The following is a 27,933-nucleotide window of genomic DNA, read 5'->3' as shown; positions in this document are numbered from 1 at the left end:
AGGGCAGGATTAGGAGGCTGCTCAGGTGAGTCCTGTTCCTCAGATTCAAGTCCACTGGAGCAGATCACCCGTCAGATAAGTCAACACGCTGCTCTCAATGCTTGAGTGATTAGAAACCAGAATGACAAGTGGAAATCAGGTTCTGTTTATTCAGCTAAACATTAAAATCTGGGAAATCAATCCGTATCCATGTCATAATGTGTAACGATGGAGAAAACATTGTTCAAATATTAAAAAGATTTCTCCTCAATGACTAATCACATCATGAAAAATTATACGCATCGAGCCCAAGTTGTCACAGGATCCTTTCAGCTAATCAAACATCGTGAAGATCTATGCCAGGAAAGAGACCATTTTTTACAGAGTGGCTCAAGTGTTCCAATCTAATAGACAAGGAGTTTCTCAAATGATACGTCTTTGGAACCCACCATCATGTCTAAATGACCAGCTGTGTGACAAATTGAGACATTAAATTAAATCTAAATAAATTACACATAACTTGAAAAATAAACACACTTTAGCAACATTTCCAGGATAATACAGGATGTGGATTTGATGGTATTCAAGAGAAACAATATTTTAAATGCCAAAAAAACTATGAAGATAAAACCAATAAATAAGATCAGGTGAAAAATCTCAAGATTTGTATTGACTTTTCTAATGAAAAAACAAGGTAAGATACTGCATTTGGCCAAATTGCCAACTCCTGCTAATACCTACTTTGATGAAGATCCTTTCTCTTTAAAAATTAAAATAATATCGTAGTTTCGAAGATTTTACTGTAATAATCTTGTTAACCTTCATTTAAGAATCTTAAAAATGCCGAAAAACAAGTTTCAGAGGAGAAATACAGCTACAGGTTTAGTCAATTTCACATGAGTAGTTGTCTGGATTTGAGAAGCTGTTGGATTTCGAAGGTGTTGATTTAGTAACAAAGTAATGTTGTACACAAGAAAAAAGAGGAAAACATTTTCGTTTCTATATCATAACATTGAGGATAACACAACTTATAATATTTTGTGGAAGATTGTTCATTTGTGGTGCACTTAACTCAAATGCTAATAATAACATTTTACAACAGCATTCTAGATGAATCCTACAAAACATCTTTGGTTGTGTGCATTGAGGTATAGAAAAAAACATGTTGGAAAGTACTTATACAGACTTTCAGTAATTTCTTCAGGAAGACCCAAAAACAGTATTAATCCAAATCTCCAAATGGACAATGGCTGGTACCGGGATGTCTGGGAAAGCAAAAGTGCACTTTGTTAAATGCATTAAATGTCAAGAGTTTCCGTTCCAGAAGACCTTAACCGACAGGTCCTCAGTCAGCAAATAGACTCATCTCCTACAGCTCTTTGCTCATCCAGAGTCACTTCCCTCGCTGTAGATGGACCACAGACTGATGCGCTGGTCTTTGGATCCGGCAGCCAAAAGCCTTTTCCTGGAGTCAGTGTGGTCGGAGAAGGCCACGCTCAGAACCATATCGCTGTGGTATTGAAGAACCGCCAGTGGTCGCAGCTTCTTCCAGCCGAAGATTCGCACGCGGTGATCCCAACCTGCTGACGCCAAGAGTTTCCCGTCATCTCGGATGGCGAGTTGGGAGACCCCAGGGTTCACGAGCGGGACCTGATCCTGCATCTGTAAAACCATAGGCGAAGGTGTTAAGGTGGATGATTGGAAGTCGTTTTGTGGTCGAATGGGCGTCTGTTTTCTTATCTGGTAACATGTAGGTGACAGATGAAGATGATGCGATTGATGAGTTGATCATTGATTTGGTGTAGTAGATTATTTTAGTGAGGCTGTTATTAAAACACACACACTATAAAACCATTTGTGAAGTTTGTGTTAAGAAAACAAAAGGTTTGTTTTTTTCTAGTCAAGATTTTTTCAGTTTTCCGATTGTTAAGAATCTCAAAATAGCTCAAAAGTCAGTCACACATACACTCCAATTTAAAAGGAGCTTTTCTTCAGTTCTGCTCTTTGTGTTGAAAGGCAAATGTATAAATAAAGACCACTAGATTGATTTAATCTGGAATTCGCTTTACAAATTAGGTCTTAATACAAAAGAGAAAATGTGTGATACGTGTAAATGGAAAAAAAAAATCCCAATTTCATTTGAATTTTAATTTTGGACCATGTTTAAATTTAATTTAAATGTTTTGCTAATCATCCATCTATACATCTCCCTTCATTCAACGTCATCTCTGTTTCTTTTCCACATTTTATTGAAAAAATCGTTGCTGGAATATTATAGAGACAATTATCCCTCATAAAAAAGGAGAAAAAAACACATCAGACATACAAATGAGGTCAGCGAGTCTATTAATCACTGCCGTCTACGAAAGCGAGGCCAACCTAAACACAACGTAGGAGTGATTATCAGCTGATCTGATGACAGAGGTCCGAGAGTACGGTTCAGATGACTGGTGGATCCCAGCGAATCCTCCGGAGACTCAATCATCGGCCATAAAACATAACGGCACGAGGGCCGAGAGTGAGTCTCTCTCCGTCCTAATATTTGGTTTGGAGTTAAGGAGGCCTATTCTGGAAGCACAGTGGGTCACCTTTGTCAGTGTCTGCAAGCAAGAGAGTGAAATCCATGTTTGCTAAGTTGTCTTTGCCTTGAGCGCTTCAGATAAATTGCATTCGTACTGAAAGGTCTGGTCAGCAGGAGAAGAGACCCGATGAATCCTCTTGTATCCTCTGCCTGCTAAAGATTATCCACAGCCGCCTCTCGCAGTGATCTATAATGTCCCAAGGACAAGATCCATCTTTCTAAAGGGGCAACCTTCTGACATATTATAACGAATGGGAGCTACGATTATGATCTAAAGCGCCTGCTCCGAGGGCCATATCTTTGGAGTAAAAATACTTTCTTAAGAATCTCAACTGGATCACAGAATCCAACATCTGGATGTAGGAGATTAAATTATATTGGGCAGCATAAAAATGGACTTCATAAGCCGTGTCTGGGGAGACTAATGGCTCTGGATAGGAAGAGACATTGTAGAATTTATCTTGTTGCTCCTGTTCCAGACTGAGAGTATCCACAAGCTGCATGTGGAAGACATAAGCCAGGTACTGACGGCCCGAGTGAATATCATGGAATGCATCTTGCGAGAAGAATGTCATTGATCAAAACAGAATATCAGATCATTTAACTTGAACACTTTCCAATTGTTGTCAAGTAAACCTTTATTTGCTGTGTCTACAGTGACAAACCAAACAAGCTACGCTGACAAGGGGGTGGGGGGGGCGGATTGTTTGGGTCTTTGTCATTACCTCAAGAAGTTGGTATGCCTTTCCATCTGCTCCGAATTAGCGGCCTGATAATGATGGGTTTAAGTGTCTGTTTTTGTTTGTTTTGCTTCCATACTTTGTGTCAGGAAAAAGGCATTTGTTTCATTAAGGGGTCAATCGTGAGCAGTAAACGGCTAATGATGAAGTAACGCTCCGTCATCAGGGACGCTGGCGGGGATAATGGTTCTGACGTTCTAAAGCACGGCCAGAGAAAGTCGGGGGGGAGCCAAAGTGCAGCTGAACTGAAATATATGTTTGTTTTATAATTCCGGGGAGCTTTAATTTTAATTATAGTCTTACAGTATTATAGTGTTACATTGAAAAAAGCTTTCCAGAATAGGAGTGGTCTGAAAAGAGAGTAGAATACGTTCAAGAAATCTAGAAACAGTGGAAGTAGGTACGACTGTCGTCTGTGAAGAAGTTTGTTGTGGAAGAGGATTACAATCATCTGCATCACTATGTATGGATGTACTGTTAATTAACGTTGAATTTATTTTCCAACACAGATTAAAAACAATACCACACGTATTACTATCATTTTAGGACAAATTATTCAATACTGTATGTACGAGTTTTATTAGATCTGGTTATTGTTAAACCTGCAAATATCAATAACTCTCACCAAAAGCGCAATCTGCAGAATCTGCCTTGCATCGTATCATATTATTCATGTGAAGTTTTTCCATTGGTACATTTACACATTATTTATTATTACAGAAGCGATGAATTTGAAGTTCCAGCTGTGACAGGACAAGAACCTCAACTAGTAAGAAAATTACCCATAGATTTCTCTGTCATAAATTTTGCCCATAGAGTAGGATTGCAACAAATATTTATTGTGTCAGCGAGCTTCTAAATAAAACATCAGATTATTTGTTTGAAGATGACATTATGAAATGTTCCAATCCAAATGTGCGACGGTCCACACGCATTGCACCAGTAATGTTCAGTGTCAAACAATATGTGAGGCTCTGGACAATAATATTGTCAAGTAAGTGAAGCGAATTTCACTTCACTTTTCACAGTTTTCCTGTGTAATAAAATAATCGGACTTGTTTAAGATAGCAGGCAATCCTACTTTAGTGAGGCAGAGCTTGCAGAAAACTAGGTCCCCACTTTTGTACGACTCCTCTGATGGATTTACATTGATTTAGTTGTATTTTCCATGTTGCAAACATATCTTCAGGTGTGAGTCTGGGGCTAAAGGACTTGAGTGATTCCACAACATGACAGTGAGGTGCTGTCTTTCCACATCTAGCACGATGGTTCCATTATTAGCCATCGGTTTTGGATATTTGCAATAGAATCATAAAACTATCCAGCATAAGGTAACGTATCAAATTTCTTCACTCATCTCACATGCGAGACATTTCATCAATAATGGAATAAACTATAAGCATTGGGACTTCCTACTGTAGAGTCCTTAACAAAAATATATATCTTATAAGACAAACACATACATCCCAAATGTAGTGATAAGTGCAAAGTAAACATCTGTTTCTTGGTTTAGATGTCTTCAGTGTTCCTGCACTACAGCTGCCATATCGCTCACTCTCAAGCAGCCAGTTTTTTTTTCTGCTAAATTTCTGTCAGACTACGAATAGATTCTTTCCTGTTGCAATTCCGTTTACCAGAGTATGGCGAGTAATTAAATTTATTAAGTGTAACCCTGAATCTTCAGTTATTTGTCTTGCTTTTGCTTCCCAAATATCTCAGAATGCTCCTGTGGGCCTCATCATTATTTATCCGTATTGTCGAAGCACTCTTTCCCGGCCAGTGTTGGCGCTCGCCGACATCCGACGGGCTGTCCAAACACCAGCTTTCTCAACTGTCAGAGGACATCACGCCACGACTGCACATCAGCTAGCTGATAAAAAAAATGTTGTTTTGTTTTTCAAAGATCGTCTGGGGGGAGTAAAAAAACCTCACAGGTAGAGGAGGTTTCCAAAAAGAAACAATTTTTACGCAGATTCCATTCGAGCGTTGCTCCACTTCTCTTCCTTGTCTTCGCTTCGGTCGCGGCACCAAATCTTGGCGTTCGCACTGATTTACTGAAACTTCCCATCATCGCTCACTCACTAAAGCAGAGCAGCTGGGAGGTATTTGTGCAGGTATTTCTGCCACACCCTGACGCTGAATCACACTTGAGAGAGGGGAGATTACAGCCTTTTGTCACCTCGCCTGTCAGAGGTCGGCCCCGGCTGACAGGAGATGGATGTGTCAAACAATCGATGGTCCCAGGCGAAAAACTGGGAGGGTCCTGAATAGGAAGACTTAGAATTTATGTATATGACAGAGCGCTGTGGTATACATATTTTAAGTAAAATACTGACTTCTTGACAAGCAGAGGTCAAGTTTAATGACCTCCTCAGTTGTAAAAAGTGACAGATGTGTCGAAAATACTTTTGCATTCACCCAAAATAAGGTCCAGGGGATCCACCTGCAAATCACTGTCATCAGCCGCTGTCAGCCATGTGTGATTTAAACCTTATTTTTGTTCCCTGAGAGGAAGTTACGACACCACCTGTCAATAACGTAAGAGTGGCCGCCTAGAAATGTGTCCATTCGAGCTTAATGGAAGAGCAACACCCTTTAACCGTTAGCTTGAGCGGAACAGATTAAAAGGCACAAATCTAAAAATATTTACTGTAATATCCAGACACCTACACATGAGCCACACCAACTACATTTAAGCAGAAAAGTAACTTCCGATTTTAACCATGTTTTTCCTATGAACAGTGCCAGTAACTGTGTAATACCACAGTTACACGGCTAGATGAAAAAAACAGTCAAACCAATAGTCCATGAGAACCATCATTTGCAAGTTAAAGTCTTCTGCCTCACCTCTGAAAACTTGCATTGAATCAGTTCTTTACACGGCAGTCTCCAAATGTATGTCATCTTTAAATTGAAACCTACATTATATACGTTTCTCTCTGTGTTTTCCACCATGAGGGTGTGTAAATCTGACACAAATTGACTGTTTAAAACGCAATTAAACTAACATCTTACTCAGCACATTATCTCTACAGTCTCACTCTTGCTCTTCCCGATAGAGCGCCTCCTGGAGGCCGGTAATGCGGAAAACTAGCTGCACTTTTTTTTTTAAAGATGTAGGGTTTAAAGCGTGTGAAAAAAGTAACCGTATCGTAAAATTGTGTAAAAAAAAATGCTCTTTCTGATCTCTCATTTTTTTTGCATGTTTTCCACACTATCTGTTTCAGATCATCAAACACATTTAAATATTGGTAATTAAAACACACGCAAACTTTGCCCGATTCCCAGTTAAATCGTTTTCATTACAGTTTTTCTTGAATTTTTTCAAATGTGTCATCCAACTTGTTGATCGTTGTACTTCTCTTGCAGAACTTCATCTTGGACTGGACCAATATTTCAAGCCAAAACAAGTTTGAATCAGGAAGTGATCTTATATCAGGGGAAAAACAGAGAGAAAGATAGAATCAACGAGACACTTTCTTAGCTTTGCTTAAGGTCAATATTGCACTTTTAAAGCAGGAAACCTATTCGGACCAAAAAATAATAATAATAATTGCAGACTTCAACAAAAAGGATGACAAAATATTGCCAAGTAATTAGCGGCAAATAACTGCTGACAGGTTTGGTGCCAAATTCCTATTAAAACAAATGTCTTCAACCTGAAGCGCTCCAATGTAAACGAGTGTGTGTTCTCTCCCACCTATTAGACGGATGGATTCTCTGACAAAGACCATGTGTTCTGTTCCAGCACAAGGACATAATGATATCAAGTCTTTTGTTTGGAATACAGTCTTGACTGATAACGAGAAACTTAAACAATATATAATGAAAAAAGAAGAGGAGAAGATGATGCAACAGTGCCAATGAAAAGACTGGCAGTCCGGGAGCAGATAAAGCGCCGTGGAAGCCATGTGTGATAAATTAACCTCCATCCTTCAGGCTATCAGGCGTTATCTGGCCTTGATAACTTCACCGACACACCGCCCGGCAGCAGTTAATCATAACTGCACTGTGTTGTGTCACGTTCAGTTTCCCCTTCTTTTCACCGCAAGCGTCGTGTGTCCAGCAGGTCCGTCGGGGTAATCTGTGTGGAGCGTTATACTGTGGCACTTACAGCCTCCTCAGCCTTTATTGCAGCCTCCCACTGTGAACTACTGTTCCCTCCACTGCAGATGTGTTTTTTGTTTGCTTAGGGGGCCTCCGAGGTTTTGATATTTTTATTACCTCTCACGGGTCGTCCATCAGGACCCACGGTCCGGCCGCGCCACCCGGCGAGTTCCCCCCGCTACCACTGCCGCACAAAAATACTTTTGTGGGAAGAACTGAGGATCGCTGTCTGGACGTCACACTGAGCTGCACTTTGGGATAATTTAAAAGCCCCAGTTGGATCCTTTTCCTCTTCTTGTGCTTTTTTCCTCTCATCTTCATCCTGGATTATGTGCTGAATCAATATTTTGTTGCTCGAGAATAATAAACCCGACTGATCCTGCTTCGTGAATATCGTATCGAGTCTTTAGCAGTGTTTGTGCAGAGAGGATTTTGGGGCGAGACAAGAACGAGGGGACGCAAATGCTTCTAATTCAAGCATTCATTTGTTAAAGTCTCTGGAAAGAATAATAGAGCTGGAGTGAAGCTCGCAGCCCGAGTCTTGGGGTTTGGCTGCAAATTGTCTTCCAGCTCATGAAACGAAGAGAAAACATGTCTGCCAATGAGGCGCTAAGTCTCTGAAGCCTTGGCTGTGATGGAAAATGAATTATTAGCTCTGTGATTGAGCGACGACACACAGACAAAGGATTCTGAATCCTCACTGTTACGACTTATCTTTGTTACAACACTTTAGAGATTCATAATTCGTGAAAAGAATTAATCGATTTAAGGATAGAATGAGCTTTAATGGTCAATTTATTCACGAGGAATGGAGCGAAATTAGTTACAGATGCCCATAAAAGCGGGAAAAAAAATCAGCACTAAAAATACTATTACTACCACTTGATTTCTGGAAGTAACAATACAATTGAAAAATACTAGTACAAACGTGAGCAAATCTACATGGCAATTGTCAACTTATTAAATGAACGTGGTACATTTAATTGATTTCATGTTCAAATAACATTTCTCAAAGGAATCTGTGTGTTGTTCACATGACTGAGCAATAATATGAATTAAAGAGTTAATTTCCAAAAGCAAAGAGCTTAATTTAAGTGGATTCTTGAATTTACAATAACTCCACACATTGCCCGGAGCAGCTTTAGATCTTGTTAGTTGCTATGAAAACTTTGAAGGCGCTAAAATTTTAACAAAAGCCAAAATCCTGTCCATTTTCTTCTACTCAGTTTTACACACAAAACATTCTGATGGCTGAGGGACAGAACATGTTCTTAGTCTGGTTGTGTTCATGATGCTCCACAGCCTCTTTCCAGAAGCCAGAGCAAAAATAGTGAATGAATAGTGAACTATTCATATATATATATATATATATATATATATATATATATATAGTATAATGGCGATGACTCTAACATGTTCATGTTCAAATGAGAATCATTTTATAACAATAATGATAACAATAAATAACACTAATCATTACAATTACCGCAAAGGGCTTATGATTCATTTATAATCTTTTCATGTTTTTTAATTAATTATTTAATTCCCAAATCCCATTTTTTACATTTTATTTTAAATCATGTGCATGAAAAACAACATGCTTTCTTTTTTTTTGTTTTTCATTAGAACTATATACATCTAAATATTTAGTTTGATGAGAAAAATTATTCAGTAAGAATTTCTCAGGTCTCAGAAAATAGATGAAATCTTTAATAGAAATATTAAATAATGCAGTGAACATGTTTGCATACAGATAAGAAACATATACAAATGTGTAAGAATATATTTAGCCAAATAATGATATTTAAAAAAAGAAAAAGCAACACTAACTTTTGTTGTTACTATAATTTATTATTGCAACTTAATTCTATATTTGAAAAATAATCTGTAAACAAGCAAAAAAAGCTTGAATAACATAGTCATGTTTATGTTGACAACACATTATGAATGTATTACCATAATTTCATTTTATTAAAATGTAAGTTATTCATCTGAACCTTCACCTTAAAGTAGCCGATAACATCCAAGATTTCTTAACTGGACAAACTAATTGAACTGGTGTTCATGATGTATATAGTGTGACGATCGGTGCATGATGGGAGAGTACACACCAGGGTGGGTGGTAGTTGTCTCAAGTGACAACTCTTAGCCTCTGGCCCTGCCAACACTGTGTAACCATCAGCTGATTTATAGCCTGAAGCCCTGCTGAGCCTCTTCCTCTCCGGCCCCTGATGTGTTCAATAGCTGCTGCAGAAAGAGAAACCTTCGCTCGCCTCCGTCTACATGATGAGTTTTTAAAAACTGTTTTTATTTAAGAAGGGTAAGCTGGGGATAGTGATTGTAGTGCAGACGATCAGTCGATGGACAAATAAATGGTAGATTATTGTGGAATAACAACTGTGTGGTTCTGTGGTTTTTTACTAAATTAATTATTCAAGCGTTCAGAATCTTACTGACCTGCAGGTTACTCTGTTCGTCCAGAACCCACGGAGAAAGGCTCTTCTCCGAACATCCTGATATGCCTCTCAGACGAGCGAGGTCAAAGGTCAGGCACATAACTGGCTCAGGGTGGGCTTTGATTTGACTGAGCGTGGTCTTCTGGGTTATGTCCCACAGCAACACAGATCCGTCCTCGTAGCCGGCCAGCAGGAGAGGTGCACGACCTCGGTCTGGCTGGAAGTGGAGGGGGAGAGATAAGAGAGGACAGTAAGACCGCCGCACAGACAGACCCAGAGAACCCACTGGAAGCTGAGAGGAGCAGAGGTTATCATCCTGGAAGCTTCTGCTGACACTTGAAGTTCGCTGTGGGCTCCATTCATCAGCCTGCTGCTCACACTTTCCAGCACTCCATTACACCACAGATCACTTTACTCCTCATCTGTACGACTGAGCTGCTGGCCCTGTTGTCAGCGTGTGGACTTAGAAGAAGTTCTGCCTCAGACACAGGGTTGTTTTGAAGCTATTAATAAGTGATTCCGATCACTTTATAGAAAATTATGAATTTATCACAAAAATCCCCAAGAACAGCTTCCGATCGCTAGAAAAACTATACTTAAATAAATTCCCTAGCTTCAGTTTTTCAGAATTACACAACTTAACCTTAAATATTTTACTTTTTGTAAACCGTTTATTCAGATGAAGCATCTAGTGTGCACCACAAACAAAATCTGCTAGTTAATAGAAGTCAAGTTGATCACAGTCATGACATGAGTTTTGGGGATGAAAACATTTTTGGAGAATACCGTGATGTCACAACTAAGAATTGTTGATTCCACAACTTAAATAGTAATAATAAGGTTCAGCATTTCAACGTACCATCAGCTAGATTAGCAACAACAAAAATAAGGCAAACATTTTACTAAAGAAAATGTCAATATTGGTACATAAATAAGTCCAAATATTTATATTTTAAAGTCATGAACACATAAACATAATATAATAAGTACAAAGAAAAATAGATTCCATTTTGTTTATCATTTTTGGAAAAATGATAAAGGTTTTCACATGCATTTTATTTTAATAATCAATCAAGCAGCAACAGCTAAAAATAAAACTAATAAATATAGAATATTATATTATAAAACAATTCATCTTATTATGTTTTGAAAATTAATTAAAAAAAATGAACAGGGTAAAATCTCTTATAAGGAAGTATAATAAATACACATACATTATATACTTCTAAGCCTTAGGTTTTTACTATTTACCTATACCTTCTTATTAAGATGATAATGTGTCACTATTGAATTTTCAATAAATGATGAATGACTAAAGGTCAGAAGTGGTTGATAACCTCAGCGTGCTGGCTTCCTCTGCAGGATCAGATGAGTGTGAGAAGCAAAACACTGAGCTTATAAATCACTTGGGACGAAAGAAGACATGCAGGTGAACTGATAAAAAGGACTTCATACATCTTCACAGGCAGCAAAAGAAGGTGGACAAGGATATCAAGAGAAAGAAGCTTTCTTAGCATTCCACTGATTACATGAAGGCGTGATCCAGCTCTAAGTGATTCACTCTGTCTTTTTAACAATCATATTTTTCATGAGAATAACTTCTCTGAAGTCACAGCGACTGCACGGCTGAAGAGAGAAATGTCTTCCATATGTGCGAGGGGCCCAACATTGCCACTTTTCCATCCATCTTCAAGTCCTCTTCTCACTTAACACCGCTCATTTCTCTTCGTCTGGCTTGAAACAAATTATAGACAGAGTCATGTATTCCCTCCAAACACATCAGCCAGCACGAACACTAAGGGATTATGAAAACAAATAAAAACAAGTGAAAATCAGTGGCCCCTGCTTGCCGCCCAGGTCCAGGCTAAGCGTTTTCTCGGCTTGGGGCCCACCGTTTCACTTAAGTGTAGGGTCTTCATGATGGATGATGTCACAGGTCAGAGGTCAGGGAACCCTGGTTAGACACCTAATTCATTATATCCTAGGAAGGCTCTGTAGCAAGAGAGCTCTCCGCCGGAGTGGAGTTCTGGGAGGAGATGCGTCAGCGTGGAGGAGCAGGAGGAAAAGATGGATGGCGGCTGGTGGGACAGGCACTACAGTTTGAAGTTGCTGGGATCAGAATTTGTGTCTGGAGGTATTATGCCTATTATATCAGAATGAAAGACGCAATTTCAATCTTTTTTTCTAGTACTTTCTCCTCAGTGGATGATAGAACTGATCGGATTAGTCCACTGATGATGTCTGTCTAAATGATTCATAATCTCTTAGGACAGCCGACTGGAAAACACTTAGTACTCAATTTCAGGCTCAGCTATTATCATCCTCATTTAATATGCTACAAGTTACAGGATGCATATGCAGTGGTCCTAAATAACAAGATAGATAAAATAACTTTTATCTGGGAAACTTTCACCACAAGCAGCTAAATGAAGAGAGATTCTGAATTAAACTCAATTATTATACAATACAACCTCAATGTTAATTTGGAAATTAAAGATTACTGAAGATGTTAACAATGAATATAAGCAATACCTTTATATATTGAATAGTAGCTGTGTGTAGTCCATCTAATCTTAATGTCTTATATTGTAGCATGAAATGTAGCATATTCAATAAGGATGATTATCCTTCTTGGAAAGTATGATCACAAACTGCACAAAATGACACGTGTAAATCAGCCACCCATCATTTTTAAAGAACAGCAGAAAAAAAGGTGCAAAGAAAAGAAAACACAGACTACAGAATGCATAAAAGTAGACTGAAGATTAAAGTAATTTTTATGCTAGATTACAGGTAAAACTCATGGTTTCATTTGATATCTTGTGATTTTTACATATTCTCTGTAATTCATGTCAATATTCTTTGTCATTAAATTCTTCTTTTTTTTACCAACATAAGGCATTTACTAAAAGAAAGCTACATAGAGTATTACCTTCACAAGTGTCGTAACACGATAACCCCGTTATAAAAAACTCTACCCGCCTAGAATGTCTGCTGATCAGCGTTATTATGATTGTATTCGTCATGTATTTGTTTGTATCTTGGTGAAATTCTACTTTTTAATGTTTTTATCTAAAAGGCAAGTTCTTGAAAATAACACTGACATTGAACTGGGGAAAAAGATTGTTCTGTTCTAAAGTACAAGAACCCTAGCTTGTGTTCTTCCTCTTTCCATCCTCTGTATCACGGTCACATTTCACCAACAACTCAAACTCCATCATGTCTCGTTCCCTGATGTGGTCAGCGCTACTTCCAGGGAGTCACTGCGGCAACATGAGGAACCAATCGTTTCCTCTGGTTTGTGTCCTGGTCCGCCATGATGTCACTGCCACGAGGCAGCTAGGTGATGAGCTGAGGGTGATGGATATCTGTATAGGAACATTTCCTCTTTCCCGCCAGCCTCTGTTCTTGTTAAAGTCCTCGCACGTCGTACATCACCGCTGCTCCTCTGGCTGAGCCTTGGAACTGTGCAGAGCCACATGTCGACGAGCATTCTTCCTCATGTTTGCCGAACTCACGCTCAAACCAAACAGACAAAACTATTGAGGAAAGCGCCACAGAAGTTTTGGCTGACATTGGACGAGCGCAGGGTGAGAGGTTGAAGAGAGGCTGGATTAAACTTGACATGTCGTTTAACATTTTCTACTGATTCCAGCTGAGCAATTCTTTCTACATGATGGAGGTTCATTTGGATGTCCAGAGAAGAAAAAACAAAAAACAAGAATATCACTTGATCTCCTCCAGCAACATGAAGTTTGATAATCACAAGAATGGGGACTCTTAGAAACCAAAATGGACACCCAGCAGTTTATTGGCTTCTCTGTACCAGTTCCCATTTCCAAAACAAGAATCAAACTTCCCATTCCAGAGTCTCCATATCGTTACCAGGTTTTACTTGGCAACCCTAAAACATAATATCAGAAAATGTTCTCACCTCAGCCACGTGAAAGTTAATTCAACTCAGGGCTGTTCTACAGTTTCAAGTCAAAGTTTTTCTCCTTTGCTAGTTCTGAACAGGACTGACACTCAGAGGACAAGTGTCCAGAAGCCATACAAGTCAATGGTGAAATCTTCTTCACCTCCTCATAAGGAAACCCTCAAACCAGAGACTGATGGGTTTAAATAACTCGCTAATTTGTATTCCCAAACATGCTTTGAACTGCCTCTTATTCATAAGCATCAACCAAGTAAAAACCGATGGAGTCAACTGAAGGAAAACTCAGAATCTAACCATAACGCAAACATATTAGCAACTGATCATTAGAGGGTAAATCCTGTCTTTGTCTGGAGCTCTTCCGATGGGCATTTCCTCTTTGCAATGGTAACTGCGGACCCAAACATAAGTGGGCCTTAACTCCCCTTTCGAAATAGATTCTGGTTGATATTCCAATAATATTTAAGGGCTAAAATGCAAATAAATGACTCATTTGACATCAGTCAGCTGCTTTCAGTTTCACTGGCCATCTTTGCAATGAACATTACATTAGATTGTAAAGCCCGATCTTTAGAATAGCTTATTCTTTACATTGCTACCATTATAGATCAAGTCTCATGAACTGTCGTAATGCTGCAGAATCAACATGTCGCACCGAAAAAGAGCGATGAGGAAGCAAACGTCATCAGTTCACTCCATCACAATTTTCTTTTATAATTTGGTATTCTGTTAATATAACTACATTCAGAATTGTATTGACACTAGACGATTCCAGAAGCACCGTTTGTGTAAGTCCACCTTTGATTGGACTAGCCTTCTACTGGTTACAAAATTAACCAATGGGCTTCTTTCTTTGTCATAAGGCCTGCCCATTAAGTCAGTTCAGCATTCTGGAAATTGCCTAATCCTGTGATTAATATGGATTACTTCCATTTCCCACAGTACAAAGAAAAAGTTTTCCATTTAATTGTTATGAAAAATAATGAAAGCATGAATAAAATATTTTCTGCGTTTATCCATAGTTGCACTTATTATACTGAAGTTGACATAAAAAATTATTGCGTGAACTGACTTGGGGTGACAAAACGAATTGTAAAGGACTTGTGAACAGATGTTACACATCAATATTACATGATTCACATGCTTCATCGGTTCAACAGCTAGAAGTTTGATCACATTATCGAGTAAAACAGTTGTTATGAGTGACTGCTCTGGAAGTATCAAAAGCAAAAAAAAGATAAACCATTTTTAATGTGTTGTATCAAGAGTGTGATTAACCTTTTTAGAACTCCACAGACCCAGATACACAATTTCCACAAGATGAGCTTTATCACTGCAGAGCACAATCCTGAAATGATTTAGAATCTTCTGGTACTTTTTAGCTTTGAAGTTGAGACAGCTGCCTGCACTGTATTACATTGATATTCTACAATTTATACCGACATAATTGATCATTATGTTTCCTGGCACTCAACGCTGTGCCGAGTCCATAAATCAGACGATGAAAGGTGGGTGTGACACTAAAATCAAAGGGGAACAAATGAAATGAGCGCAGATACAAATGGCAGAATGTGCTCGGAGCCTCTGCGACTCGTCTACATCTAATCACATGGCAAACAGAATGTCACCTTTGGGGCTTCAGTGCTTGAATTATTAAAGTCCTTCCAAGCTTTGTGCTGAACAAAGGAAGATAAATAACGTGTGTTTGCATCTGGTTTATTAAAGCCATCCAGTCTTTTAGGAACTCACAAAAAACACCCTCCCCTGAAGACCCTGATCCCAAAGGTTAACAATTTACCTTAAAATAATTACAGGCATTCATTACAATAGTGGGATGGAAAACTTTCGACAGCATTTCGCTGGGATCAGCTTGGATGTACAGCTGCGGGCTAATATGCAGGAGTTAAATCCGGCATTCGCTGACGTTCTAATTATAGTTCTGGGATGATTTGCCAACTGAGAACAAACAGTTGTAGTAAAAAAAATGCCTGAAATTAAATGTTGGGTTACTAATCGTGCCTGAACCGGCAGATTTGTTTACCTTACCACGACTTTGCAAGGCCAAGTAAAACAAGTACAGAATGTACAGAAATGTACAGCAAAATGAGCAAATATATGACGCAGCAAACAAGAGAAAAAAAAAGGGGAAAATGGGGGAGAGGGACACGATGAAGGTCTGAAGGGATTATAGGATATATTTAATAATGTTAGGGAATCATTTGTTTAATGTTTTATGACAAAATAGATTTTAAAATTATACAGACTTTTGGCATAAACTTTTCTATTAAAGCATAAAATGCAACACATTTTCTAATGCACACTGATATATACATTTTTTGCCCTCCAATTTTTTTTTTCTTGTATCGTCAACTATGCATAGTCTTATTTTTTGATTTGAGGCAAAGCAACAATCCTTTTTTTCCATGGAATATACATTTTTTACTTATTTAGTGTATCAAAGTCTTACCTGCCACAGTTTAATGCACATGACCATTCCAACCTTGGTGTCCGGTACCAGAGAGGAGACTTGGATTTTACTGGGCAGCTCAACGATCTGGATCTACACAAGGACAATAAAAGTTGAGTTTAGTCGGATGACCCTTCACACTTAACAAAATAATTAGTTGGGCACCTGGTTTAGTGGGAATAAGAAGTGATTCAAAGTGTTTTTTTTAATCACAACATTGATAAATTATTAAAATATTTTCATCAATGACTCTCCTGTAACACCTTATCTTAATCTGAGGTTGTCGGTGTGTTTTTGGTCCCCCTAGAACGAGCGCTACAGTTCTATCCATCAGGTGAGAGTGGCCTCCACCCAGTCTATAATAAATCCCACCGGGGTGACGTGAACAGCGTTTTCCCACATAAACTGGCGCTGATTCTGATAAAAAGCACTCGCTAATGAAGCCAAAGTGTGGCCAACACCGATGACTTCCTCGGTGCTGATGGTCCTCAGATTCATTCTCATTAGGCCCCACACTAAACAGCTCTTTAAAGAAGCGATCTGTACTTTCGCGCTCGTCCACATCTGCCCTGGATGTGTTTACCTCTGCGTACGTGACAAAGAGGGCTTTTAAGGACTCCACAGCACCTCAGGTGCTGCTCTTGTGCGGTACCACACTAGCCAGAAATGTAAAAAAAAAAAAAAATACCACCGTGTTAATTAATATTACAGGCAACAAACTGCCGAAAGGGAATTTAACTTGAAAGAGATGTGGTTATTTTTTTCAAATGTTGACTTTTAAAAGTGTATTAAATTTTGAGTTTGGCTTTACATCTTAAAACATGATGAGTAATAATATAATAACACATTCAAAACATCTGGTGCACCGTGATAATATGTTGGTTCTTGTACAGCCAAGACTGAACCAGTGAGAATATAGATTGTTACATGAAACATTGGTGAAATGACGCATGGCTAGTAGGGTTGTCAGATTAAACTCCAAAAAGTATTAATAATTAAATTATCTGGATACAATGATCATTTTCAAAGTTCGATACCTCCTCTTTCAACCCTGTAAAATATGCATTTTGAATTTGTGAGTTCTTTTTTTTTAACCTTGTGCAAGAGAGATAGACTTTATATGCTGAGTATAGAATACATGACAAAATGACAGCCCTTACAGCTTGTTATATATTAATACTAGCATTAACTTCAATTGTAGGGTAATAATGAAGTTCAGGTTCATAGATTAGTTAATCGTACAGCATAATCAAACAATAAGGTTGTTTTTAATCTGTTTAATTTGAATCCTGGACCATTTCTGACCGCCTTAAGCTGCTAAAAAGGAGCTATACAGTGATTCAGTTGGCTGCCAGAGATAACCAAACCTCTTTTGAGACCAGACATTATCACCAGAAAAGAAAGTTTAAGCATAGTAAACCAAACCAAGTCACCAAAATATCCACTTAATATGGTTAATGAATCACCTTAAGCATGATTGGAGGTCAGGAAAACATTTTAAAGTAATAAAAAATCACAACTATATATACATTGATTTCATTAATTTTCTGATGGAAGTCTCTGCGGGTCCTGAAACGTCAGGCAAGCATGTGGCCCAAAGCTGCTCTCACTTGTTCATCAGTTGCTTGTTCTTCACCAAGTTTTGGAGAATACAGAGATGGAGGTATACAAATTAATTCAGCCCGACTAAGCCTTTAAAACGAGACACTTGCATTATAAAAATCAAACACTGAGAAGAGAAAATGGTGATGGATTCAGTGAAAGAATGAAAATTATTATTCATATAAAGAAAAATTAAAAAAACAATTCCTATAGAGTTAGGTAGATGGAGAAAGCTCGAGACTTTGAGTAGGACGATTATAAAAGAAAGGTAAGGGGGGAAAAAAACAAGTCTAGACTAATTCTTAAACTGCTAGTAGTGTTTTGTTTATGTATTAACACAACAGCGATCTTAAAAAAAAACAACAGCTCATGGAACTCCACCAAACATCAACCAACACTTTAATCAGCTGGTTCAAGTGGCAGTACACACTATGCTTCCAAAAACTCACACAGCCAAAAGTAGATGTGAAACATTTGACTCGCTCCTCTTTCAGTTCGACACATATTCTCGTTAATAGCACTTCTGGCACTACAGTGGGGTTAACAAGCTGGTGCACCAGTAGAATCTGCAGCAGCAAATGTGATAAGCATCTGCCAGTGTCCTGTCTGTAGAAGATGAGAGCCCACAAAAATGTCCAGCGCCCACTGATTCAGACTTGGTTGTGTGCGTTTGTGTGTCTGTTAAGACAAAGGCATTATTGAGGTGCAGGGAGTCACAGGCGCCCTGGTGCCTGGGCTGCTGGAGCCGGGTTAGCAGAGGCACGTTTGGCGGGATCGGATGACCCTTGTGTTCCTTTCAAGTGTTCCTTCTCTACAGCAGAGCATGTAACATGAATCTGCGGGCAATAAAAGATGGTTGAATTGCTGGCTGCCCTTCCCTTTACTTCGCTTCGCTGCTTAAACACCAACAGTGCACACCGACCTAAAGGCCACCGAGTGTCAGTTCAACCCACGACAAATCAATTAATTATTACAGTCTTGATCCCCCTAAAATGGATTACAAGATAACTTTTTAACCTTTTAGAATTTTAAAGTGGTTGGTTAAGTGATCAACTGTTTAAAGTCTTTTAACAAAACCTCTGAAAACCTCTGAAAACCTCTACTAGACCTCTAAGAAATATGAAAATGCTTCATGAAGCTTCATCAATTTATTAAAATCTTTTATTGCCAGTGTAAACACACATTGTTTTGCAGTGGCAATAAAATAATGAGATGATCACTATAAGAATAGAAGAACAGATTTATAAGACAGATTTGATCAAATTCTGTTGGGAAATGGAACAGTTGATTCAAATTTGCCATCTGGACCCACACATATATTGAAGGACTTGTCGATCTCTTTCTTCACTACTTCCATCTGCTGTCTGACATTTGAATTTAGTTACTATAGGGATCAACGGAATTATAAATTCTTAAAATGGCATGAAAATGTTACCAATTTTAAGACCATAAATCCAATTTAACAGTCCAAGCCATCAACTTTATAGTGTTATTTCTTTTCGATGTGAGTTTGTTCATTCCGTCTGTAAATAGGGACTGGCTAGGGACCCAAGAATACTGCAGACATGACATCTCCCTGATGTCATGTAACAGGACGCAGTCAAAATTAACCACCGTTTAGCAGTTGGCATGTAGTTCCAGTGTTAAGTTCCAGAGAGCATTTGCCAAAGATGTTGTTTAGATTGCAGGTTGACAGATGCTGCTCTTAACTTCACACTTAAATGTCTGATTGACCTGTGGGTAGTTTATAAATAATATGTTTGGTTTAGGTTTCAGTATTTGTTTTTTGCTTACTTCTATATTATGTCTGTCAAGAAATGAAGCTGTGTAAGCTCATACATACAGTATGACATGATACTGTATGACATCCCACATATGAAAGTCTTGGATTGTCTTCTTTGGCAGTTACAAGTCAGACTTTTGTCCTTTGGTTTTAATCACACACTAATTTCTAATACATTTGATTTGCTACAAACCAAAGTTGGCTTTTACGTTTTGAACAGATCACAGGGAGCACTAGAGGATACCCAACATCTCCAATCCTTTACAATACATTTCCCTCTTAGCTTGATTCTTATGTTTTTAAGTCAGTTTTCCTACCAGTGAACTGGGCTGAGTGTCTGTGTGACTTGATTTGACACTTCAGAGGTTTATTTTTGTATTTGTGTTGTGCGTTCTATCAACAAATATTCCTTAACTTTAAAGCTTAAGTTAAGTCATGATAATCATTGCCATCAATGTCAAATCTACGTTTAAAAAAACTTGATTTATTTTTCCTGAAACAAAGCGCTAAACTCCTTCACCTTCTCACCTCTTCAGTCTGCTGTCCTGCAAATGCAAGCAAGGATTTTCCAGGACCGGTCTGTAGCAGCGAGCACTGACAGAATCCAACACTTCCAGTCCACAGAGAGTCCAGCTGCTCACTGCGGCCTTCGCTTAGATCCCAAAGACGAACCTGCATGTCTCGTCCCTGGCTGATGACACCCACAACAACCAGATATCAGTACAAACTCAAATGGATTAACTTAAAGACCGACCTGATGAGGGAACCGGCTCCCTGCGACGTGTTGAGCCAAATAACCGAGCTGCCATGATGACCGTCGATGACGCTCTCTGCTCTCCTGGTTTTAAGGTTCCACACATGAATGTCGCCCTTCCCTGATCTGCATGAGCGTGAGAAGATCAGAAGATCGTTTTTCTCAACAAAGACACTATGCACGTACCCAGAAAACAGGATTGGGGTGTCATCTTCATGGCACTTGAAGTGGAGGGTGTTGAGGGGTCCACCTGAGCCCCGCAGGGTGTATATTGGGGACGGAGCTGGACGAGACATCACTGGATCGTGCACACACCCGTATATGCGGCCATGATGTTCACTGAAACGGTCAAGAACGAAAGAAAAAAAAACATTTTTTAAGATTATGTTAACCAGATAAAATTCTTACAACTAGTTTTATGTCTCAAGAGTTTAAAGATCCTCCTGAACAGACACATTCAGTGTTGCGTTCAATCTGAACTGTTTCCATAGTAAATAGCGACGAAGCCTGTGGCTATTGTGCTCCATCACCTCTTTCACCTAAAACGTCATAAATCAGAACCGACAGCTTAATTACAGTAAACACCAAGATTCTCTCGCTTTTTTTGGGGAATCAACAGTCGTTGTCCCAGAGGCAGGAGCAACCTCTTTTATCCCGAGGTGGGCCAGGCGCAGAGGAAACCAGATACCAACCACAGTGATGCCGACAAAAAAGCTGAAACGGACTCTCTGGTATGACTAATATTCAATCAATGACAGACGGAACAAAAATATTGTATTCCTACTGGTATAGAAAACATTGTGTCCTTGGAAAAACATGGTTATACGTACAGACCTGATTACTCCCTCATGTGTGCGAGACTCCCGCACCATTATCGGTATTCAAACTTCACTCCCAAAGTTCTTTTATGACTACTCCTCCGTTATCTTATCGTCCGTTTTGTCAATTTCTCATAACTTTATTGACAACATTAGCCTTTTCAATCTCAAATATTAATTCAAGACAATCTTTTGCTTATAAGCTTTCTTTATTTAACCTGCTATTACGGTAATGATTTGTTTTATCAAAAGCATAGGATGTGCAAATACTCCACGGTGAGCTTTCATTCTGCTACGAAATAAAATTGTAGTTTCTCTGTAAATGTATAAATGCTGAGCCACTAATACTTTCCAACCTTTGCTTCTACTCATCGGTGAAGACCTTGTGTCGTGCTAGCAGAAAGGAGACAGTGAAACCGGAGCCCGAGGCATTCAGGAGCAGCTCATTTGAGAAAGTTAGTAGTTAAATTGTCCGTGTGAGCTGGTGAAGCGCAGCGGCCTAGACTCCTGACCTCGGCTGCCTCATTAAGCGCGGTAGCAAGACTTGACTCAGGGCCTGGTGAAGACAGTGAGTTTGAATGGACAGAATACGTTATCCTTCTTTCATCTATCAAAAACACTAGTCAGTATAATGTCTCATTAATATATGATAAGTGTTGATGATAATGTAATGCTGGGCTTTTTAAGGTTAAATAAATCTGTCAACAGCATCAGTGTAGAGATGGTTTCAACTTCCCATGAGATACAAACGTCATCACTTTGGTTATTATATGTTAGAAGTCAGGATCTAATAAACTCTTAAGTAAATGTATGATATTAAAATGTATTTAAGGTTTCTACAAAATCATTGTATCAATAGTTTAAGGATCGAATATTTAAAGTATATACTTTATTGAGTATTGTTTTGATTGTTTAAGCGCTTTGTGACCCTGGTCTGGAAAAGCGCTATATAAATAAAAATGACTTACTTACCTACTTTTAGTGTGTCAATAAGTTTTTGAAAGGAATCAAAGGCAAACCATTTCCTCAGCCAAAAGAAAGAAGAGACAAAGAAATCGATCCTTAATATGATACATAAATAGCTATAAAACAAAACTTAATCATTGTAAATTATAATTTAATATACATATTGTACCTTGAGAGTAAATAGATACTCACAAAAGACACATAAAAAGGAAACAAATAAGAAAAAAGGGGCTTCCCCCGTTTAACTCTTTGCCCAAGTCTGTCAAGTTAGGATAAATTAATTTAATAATTTAAATAATTTATCAGTGTTCAAAGTTCACTCATGGTATCCGTCTCTTTCCAATAACAATGAATCTAAAGTATGGATGTTATATACGATAAAGTCAACTAGTGGACTGACGGCCTCCCAATTGTCAGTATCAGATATTTATCAACAAATCCTGTCAACAGCACAAACTTGCTTATGTTTGGTATGAAGAAAATGGAAGACACAAATGTCAACAATGTTATTGTGAGGGTCCGTGAGTTAAGCCTCACCTCCTGTAACTGGGTGGGTAAGACTGCATTCCTCCACAGCCCTCAGTCTAGGGGAGTGTGTGACAATGCGAGGCTCACTCTGATAACAGGTGGATTAGCCTTCACTTATTGAAGCAGGCCTGAGTGCAGCTCTGAGTCACGGACGCATCAGCCCAAAAACTGCCTGTTTTCACTGTCTGAGGATGAGAGGGCTTACAAGTTTCCACGGGCGATTATAGCTCGGTGTCAAGCAAAGACAACAGAGCAGACCTGTGATGGAAGTGTCGCTGTGAAGGATTGGGGACTGTCAAACTGAAGAGTACAATGGTGGTGTTCCCCGGCCACCACTTCCCCTGTGGACCCGGCTCTTTATTTTCACCAGACGTCAGCATTTTTAGCCAGCCAGCATCGCTCAACAATGGCTCTGTTGTGGTGCCTGGGAGTGAGCTAGCCACCGGTCCAAATACAAACATCTCAGGAAAGCAGGCCCAGATACTGTAAACAAACAAGCCAGTGGCAGGATGTCACTCAAATCTATTTCCAAGAGCTCTTTAATTGTCTCTGGCCGACCAAGTCAAGAGAAAACAATCGGAGCCCTCATTTGTCAGGGCTCAATGTTTTACGTCAAAACAATGAATGGGAAGGTGTCGTACTGGTCGGACTGGTGACGGGGGCTAATGTTGGCTACTGGAGCATGCAAGGCTTCTCAAGGAAGCCAACTGACAACTGAATTGTATTTTTGTTTTCCACGTCACCTTTCAGCAGCACTAAGAATATTAGCTTCAAGTAAAAACTTAAGTTTTGATTGTTGATCATTTGGTTATGACGGGAGGACACTCCGACTACAATATCATTTAGGAGTAAAAATATAATAGTTCCTTTAGTCACTTTAGCAAATCAATTTATTCTATGACTTTAACCAGATAATTTCAATAAAAGACATCCAAGAATCTTGCAAGGTTTGTTTTCCAAGCATACAGAAGATCATGTGGACAAGTGCCAAAGGTTCCAGTTGGGTAAATGGAACTCTTTTGAAGTTCAGAGTCAAGTCCAGTACAATTGAGTCGACTAAAAAAAACCCATCACTGCATTCATCTAGTTTCACTCAATAACAACTGAAGATATGAGTTTTTTTCTTGTACCGATATCTTTGCATCTGTCCTATTGAGTATCATATGTTGGGGAATGTATCACACTGATGATTTTGTGAATTCAATCTGGTGAAGAATCTCCAACCACGTCCTGCTCAAGGTCAACGAAGAGACATTTTCTTTTGCAGTTTTCTTTAGCTTTATTAGCAATAGTTAAACCGTCCACTTAAACATAGATGCAAGTGTGGACCGAGAAGATTAAATTAGGAAGCCTCCTTCACTGGTCAAAATCTCAGAATGCGATAAAATTATGATGTATTATTTTACATCTGCTGGGTCAAGATCGTTTGAAAAAGAAACGGTTGATAGTCAAAGCTTCATCTCAAAGTGTTTCCTTCTTGATAATTGTGACTTGTTTCCAATATTAATAAATCAAACAAGAGCTCGAGCATCAGATAAATATAACATCTCACAGGTTGCCAATGTAATCTAAACCTGGGCATCATGGGATGATCTGAACCATCAGATTGACTCATTAATAAAGAAAAGATGGACACAGAAGTGAGTGGGAAGATGCAAAGGCTGAAGCTACTGCTGGCCCTTTAATAGATAAGACAGCTCGGAGTAATCTGACTCTAAGTCTGTGGATAAAGGCAGTTTGTCTCTTCTTGGGCTGTCTGTCCACACCTAGTAGGTAATTAGGCCTAATTATGAGAGAAAGGTCCGCTTCCCCTTCATGTTATTAAATAAGAGCCAGCCTCATCCGCCAAGCATCTCTCAACACCGGCAAGGGGCTGGCGACCTTCAGATCAAACGTAGGCACTATCTGTACCCCCTCCATCCAAACGTTCCTGTGCTCGGTAAGAGCGAGGCTGATATCAGAGAGGGCAGGGTTACGATATGAGGCATCAAAAGTAGGGGTGGGGATTCATGTCCACATTCCAGCCGTGGACCTTTAGTGCCGGTATCATGTGATCGGCAGCCCCCCACCTGAGCTGCCCCCCTGTCAAATTCTGCCATTCATAAACAAGCAGGCCAGGAGAGGTGAACTGATCACAGGGGTTTATTATTGAAGCTTTATAATGATCCTGCTTCACAGAGACCATTATGAAGGCATGAGATCCAGAGATTCCCCGCTGATACGGCCATCGTCAAATATGAGATTTGAGCTGCGTGATGAAAAGTTGAAAGTGGATTACACACGACTCAGAAGCACATTCTAGATAGTCTCAAGAATGGGCAGCTTTGTGGGGTTTTCTGAACCATCTTATTTCGTCTAAAATGTTGGACCACTTTCAGAAGAAAGTAACCTAATAAAGAAGCTTCAACCCTGGAGTTGGACTTCAAACTTTAGAGCAGTTGCACTACCCCAGTGTCTTAGTAGTGATCGATTCAAGGAAGAAAAAAACAAAACACCTATGAAACCGATTTCAGCCACTTTCACTGAAGATCAAATTATTTTAATCTGCATTAGAAAGTTATACTAAATACAATATGAATTCATTAACAATCCAATATTGCAAATATATTCATATATGTGAGAATGTTAATAACCAGGTTGATAGAGAATAACTGTTATTCTGCCTTTGAGTCATATTGTATGAGGACTGCAACAATCAATTACTTTTAGTTATCAGCGATTTAAATCATCAAGTTCTTTGGATTCTCTATGACATCTAATGTTTATTACTTAGCTGTGGATTACTAAACACATTGATTGAAGGCACTTACTTACAGATATAACATTCATTTCTTAATTTGAAATTCTGGAAAATGCCATAGTTAAGTTAAAGGCAACATTTTCATTACCAGTGCCTTGTGTTTATTTCTGTGAAATATGCTCCCCCCCACCCCTATTTCTTTCTATTCATGTTGTCAAATAAAAGTGTTTCCCTGATAAAGAAAACCAGTTGGTCATTCATTATTAGGTGAAATATCATATATTTATCTTATCTAACTAAAATAATGTTCAGTGCCAGAGATAGTTGATGCGCTAACCTGAGTATTCCACCTATCCATCTATCCTTTCCATAAATTGATGGCAAAACAAGCAGCCTGACAGCCTGAATCCTCAAAGGACTGGGGTATCTATCTAAGTACTTATTCAATAAATCCATTCTACAAAAAAACTTCCTCTTATTACAAATATTTATTATCTTTCACTGCACTTTTCACAATTTACTCCGCATTTCTTTTCCAGAATTTTGAAAAGATTAATGAGAATATAAAACATCATTACACAAAGGTTACAAAAAACAAAAACAAATGCTGTTTATATGAATCATATTATTCGAATGACCCAATTTGTCATTCAGGCCAAATTTAACAACCATTTTTAAATTAGTCTCACCATTTATTCAAAATGCAAAACTTTGAATACTAATGTTTATGTAAAAATATCACAATAACACGTATTAACACGTTTAAATGGACACACTGAGTGTTCTAGTATGAAATGGATTAAAAGGGAGCAACTGAGTGTGCAACACATTGATAAACGAGCAATTCAACAAACGTCTGCCCGGCTGCAGTCTGTCCTGTTTCTGTTCCTTAAACTACTCCTGGTCCTTTTGAGAAGGAAAGCCAACGTGGTGAATGGAGAACAAGGTCCATTATAACCATCCAGTTAGACAAACACCCCGCATGGAAGTGGTGAGGAAGACACACGCCCTTTATTGTGTGTTGATGCTAGATAAACAGCCGAGCAACAGATAGAGGCTCAAGTCAGACACAAGCACACTAACACCCACTGCCAATCACAGATCCAATGAGCGGGAAGAGCCGCCATTGTTTGTGTGAATAGCGTGAATGCTTAGCAGGGTCCGCTGAAGATAAGCCCCTCGTGCCTTGTGGGTGTCATGAAGGCACTGATGGAGCACCAACTCGGAGGGTTCTGATTTAGGAGGGCCCGGCGGTGGTCGACTGGTACCAAGGAGCTTATCTGTTTGTATTATCACCCATTTCCTCCTTGAGGTCATTTAGCTGGACATTAGAGGATGGAGCGACACAAGAGGGTCAACAACTCAGATGTCATCAGTCATTACAGACGTGACTGACCCACTGCTGCTAGTCCTGGCAGTGCTACAGTTTATGGTATGGAGCTGCATACTTCCAATATTTAACAAATATAAACACATTTCTTATTGTATTAGTCATTTCATATTAAAGCAAGGATTTTCAAATGGTACAAACTCCAATAATACATAAAACCATTAACTAAATTTGTAAAGTGTACTATGGATTAAGATTTAAATCAAGTTATTTAAATTTAATTCACTTATCCATCTTCACCAGTTAATCTTCTGCTTGTCATTAACAGAACGCACAAAACATTATATATTTATTACATGTTATATTCAAAAGAAGATGTGTATATATTATATATTGTATATAGTGTAGTTGCAGTATGTAATACTAAAATGAAAGGGAATAGTTTAAATCAATTTGCTAAAATTATATTAGTAATAGTTATTGATGTTGTCCCTCTTTACTCATGTTCATTTCAGTAGCTTTTGAATACCTTTTTTATATCAAGAAACATTTCAGCATGATACAAATAAAGTAATTAAAAAAGTTACGTGAAAAGTCAAGTTATGAGACTCAGTTTAATATTTATTTTGTTATTTGTCCAAGTCAAAAGTAAGAAATCTATAGAGTATGTAGCAGTATGATTTATGTTTCATTTCCTAAAATTGGCGATGACGATAGTGAATTAAGTGAATTGCTTGGCAGGAAATATAAACCCTTACAGAACATTTAACTTAAATTAAAAAGTTGTTTTTCAATCCATACATATAATCAAACTTAAGGAGCAGTTGGAGAGCTAAAGGCTAACTATTCACGACAAATAAACAAACGCTCTTGACGTATATTTTTGAAGGTGTAAAATATCCAGAAGAACACAAACTGTCTTTATGAAATAACACACTCACGCAGAATCTCTCCTGAGAGCGCGTTAGAGAGACAGGAAGAGAGACCGTGGAGAGAAGCAGCAGCAGCAGATACGAAACATGCGCCAGACTCGAAGGACCTTTGTTTACAGCGGAAGAGCTGCCCTGGCCGTGCCTGTGTGTAAAAGAAAAGAAAAAAAGTAGCCGAAGAACTATGCTTGTGCGAGAGAGAGTGAACGTATGTGGGTT

At 38.7% G+C, this 27,933-nt stretch overlaps 1 protein-coding gene across 1 annotated transcript; it reads right to left on the bottom strand.

Annotated features, from left to right (window-relative positions):
* Positions 1-129: 129 nt before the first annotated feature.
* On the bottom strand, positions 130-27,815 carry gnb1l (guanine nucleotide binding protein (G protein), beta polypeptide 1-like). Its single transcript, XM_087806299.1, has 7 exons — positions 27,727-27,815; positions 20,590-20,742; positions 20,404-20,529; positions 20,178-20,340; positions 16,265-16,357; positions 9,865-10,080; positions 130-1,641 (listed from the first exon to the last, which is right to left on the bottom strand). The coding sequence occupies exons 2-7, from the start codon at positions 20,697-20,699 to the stop codon at positions 1,363-1,365; spliced, it is 987 nt and encodes a 328-aa protein (XP_087662425.1). The 5' UTR covers positions 20,700-20,742; positions 27,727-27,815; the 3' UTR covers positions 130-1,362.
* Between the last annotated feature and the right edge of the window lie 118 nt (positions 27,816-27,933).

Source organism: Callionymus lyra, chromosome 1 (assembly GCF_982586985.1).
Source record: "Callionymus lyra chromosome 1, fCalLyr1.hap1.1, whole genome shotgun sequence".
NCBI lineage: Eukaryota > Metazoa > Chordata > Actinopteri > Syngnathiformes > Callionymidae > Callionymus > Callionymus lyra.
Note: the sequence above shows the minus strand (reverse complement) of the source record. Positions and strands in the feature narration are given on the sequence as shown.

What these genes read in the sequence shown, in the direction of transcription:
- gnb1l (XM_087806299.1), bottom strand. Translation starts at nt 20,699, where the DNA reads ATGTCTCGTCCAGCTCCGTCCCCAATATACACCCTGCGGGGCTCAGGT. An exon ending in CAGGACAGCAGACTGAAGAG is followed by an intron (nt 16,358 to 20,177) that starts GTGAGAAGGTGA and finishes GTCCTTGTGTAG; the next exon opens with ATCCAGATCGTTGAGCTGCC. An exon ending in ACGAACAGAGTAACCTGCAG is followed by an intron (nt 1,642 to 9,864) that starts GTCAGTAAGATT and finishes ATGGTTTTACAG; the next exon opens with ATGCAGGATCAGGTCCCGCT.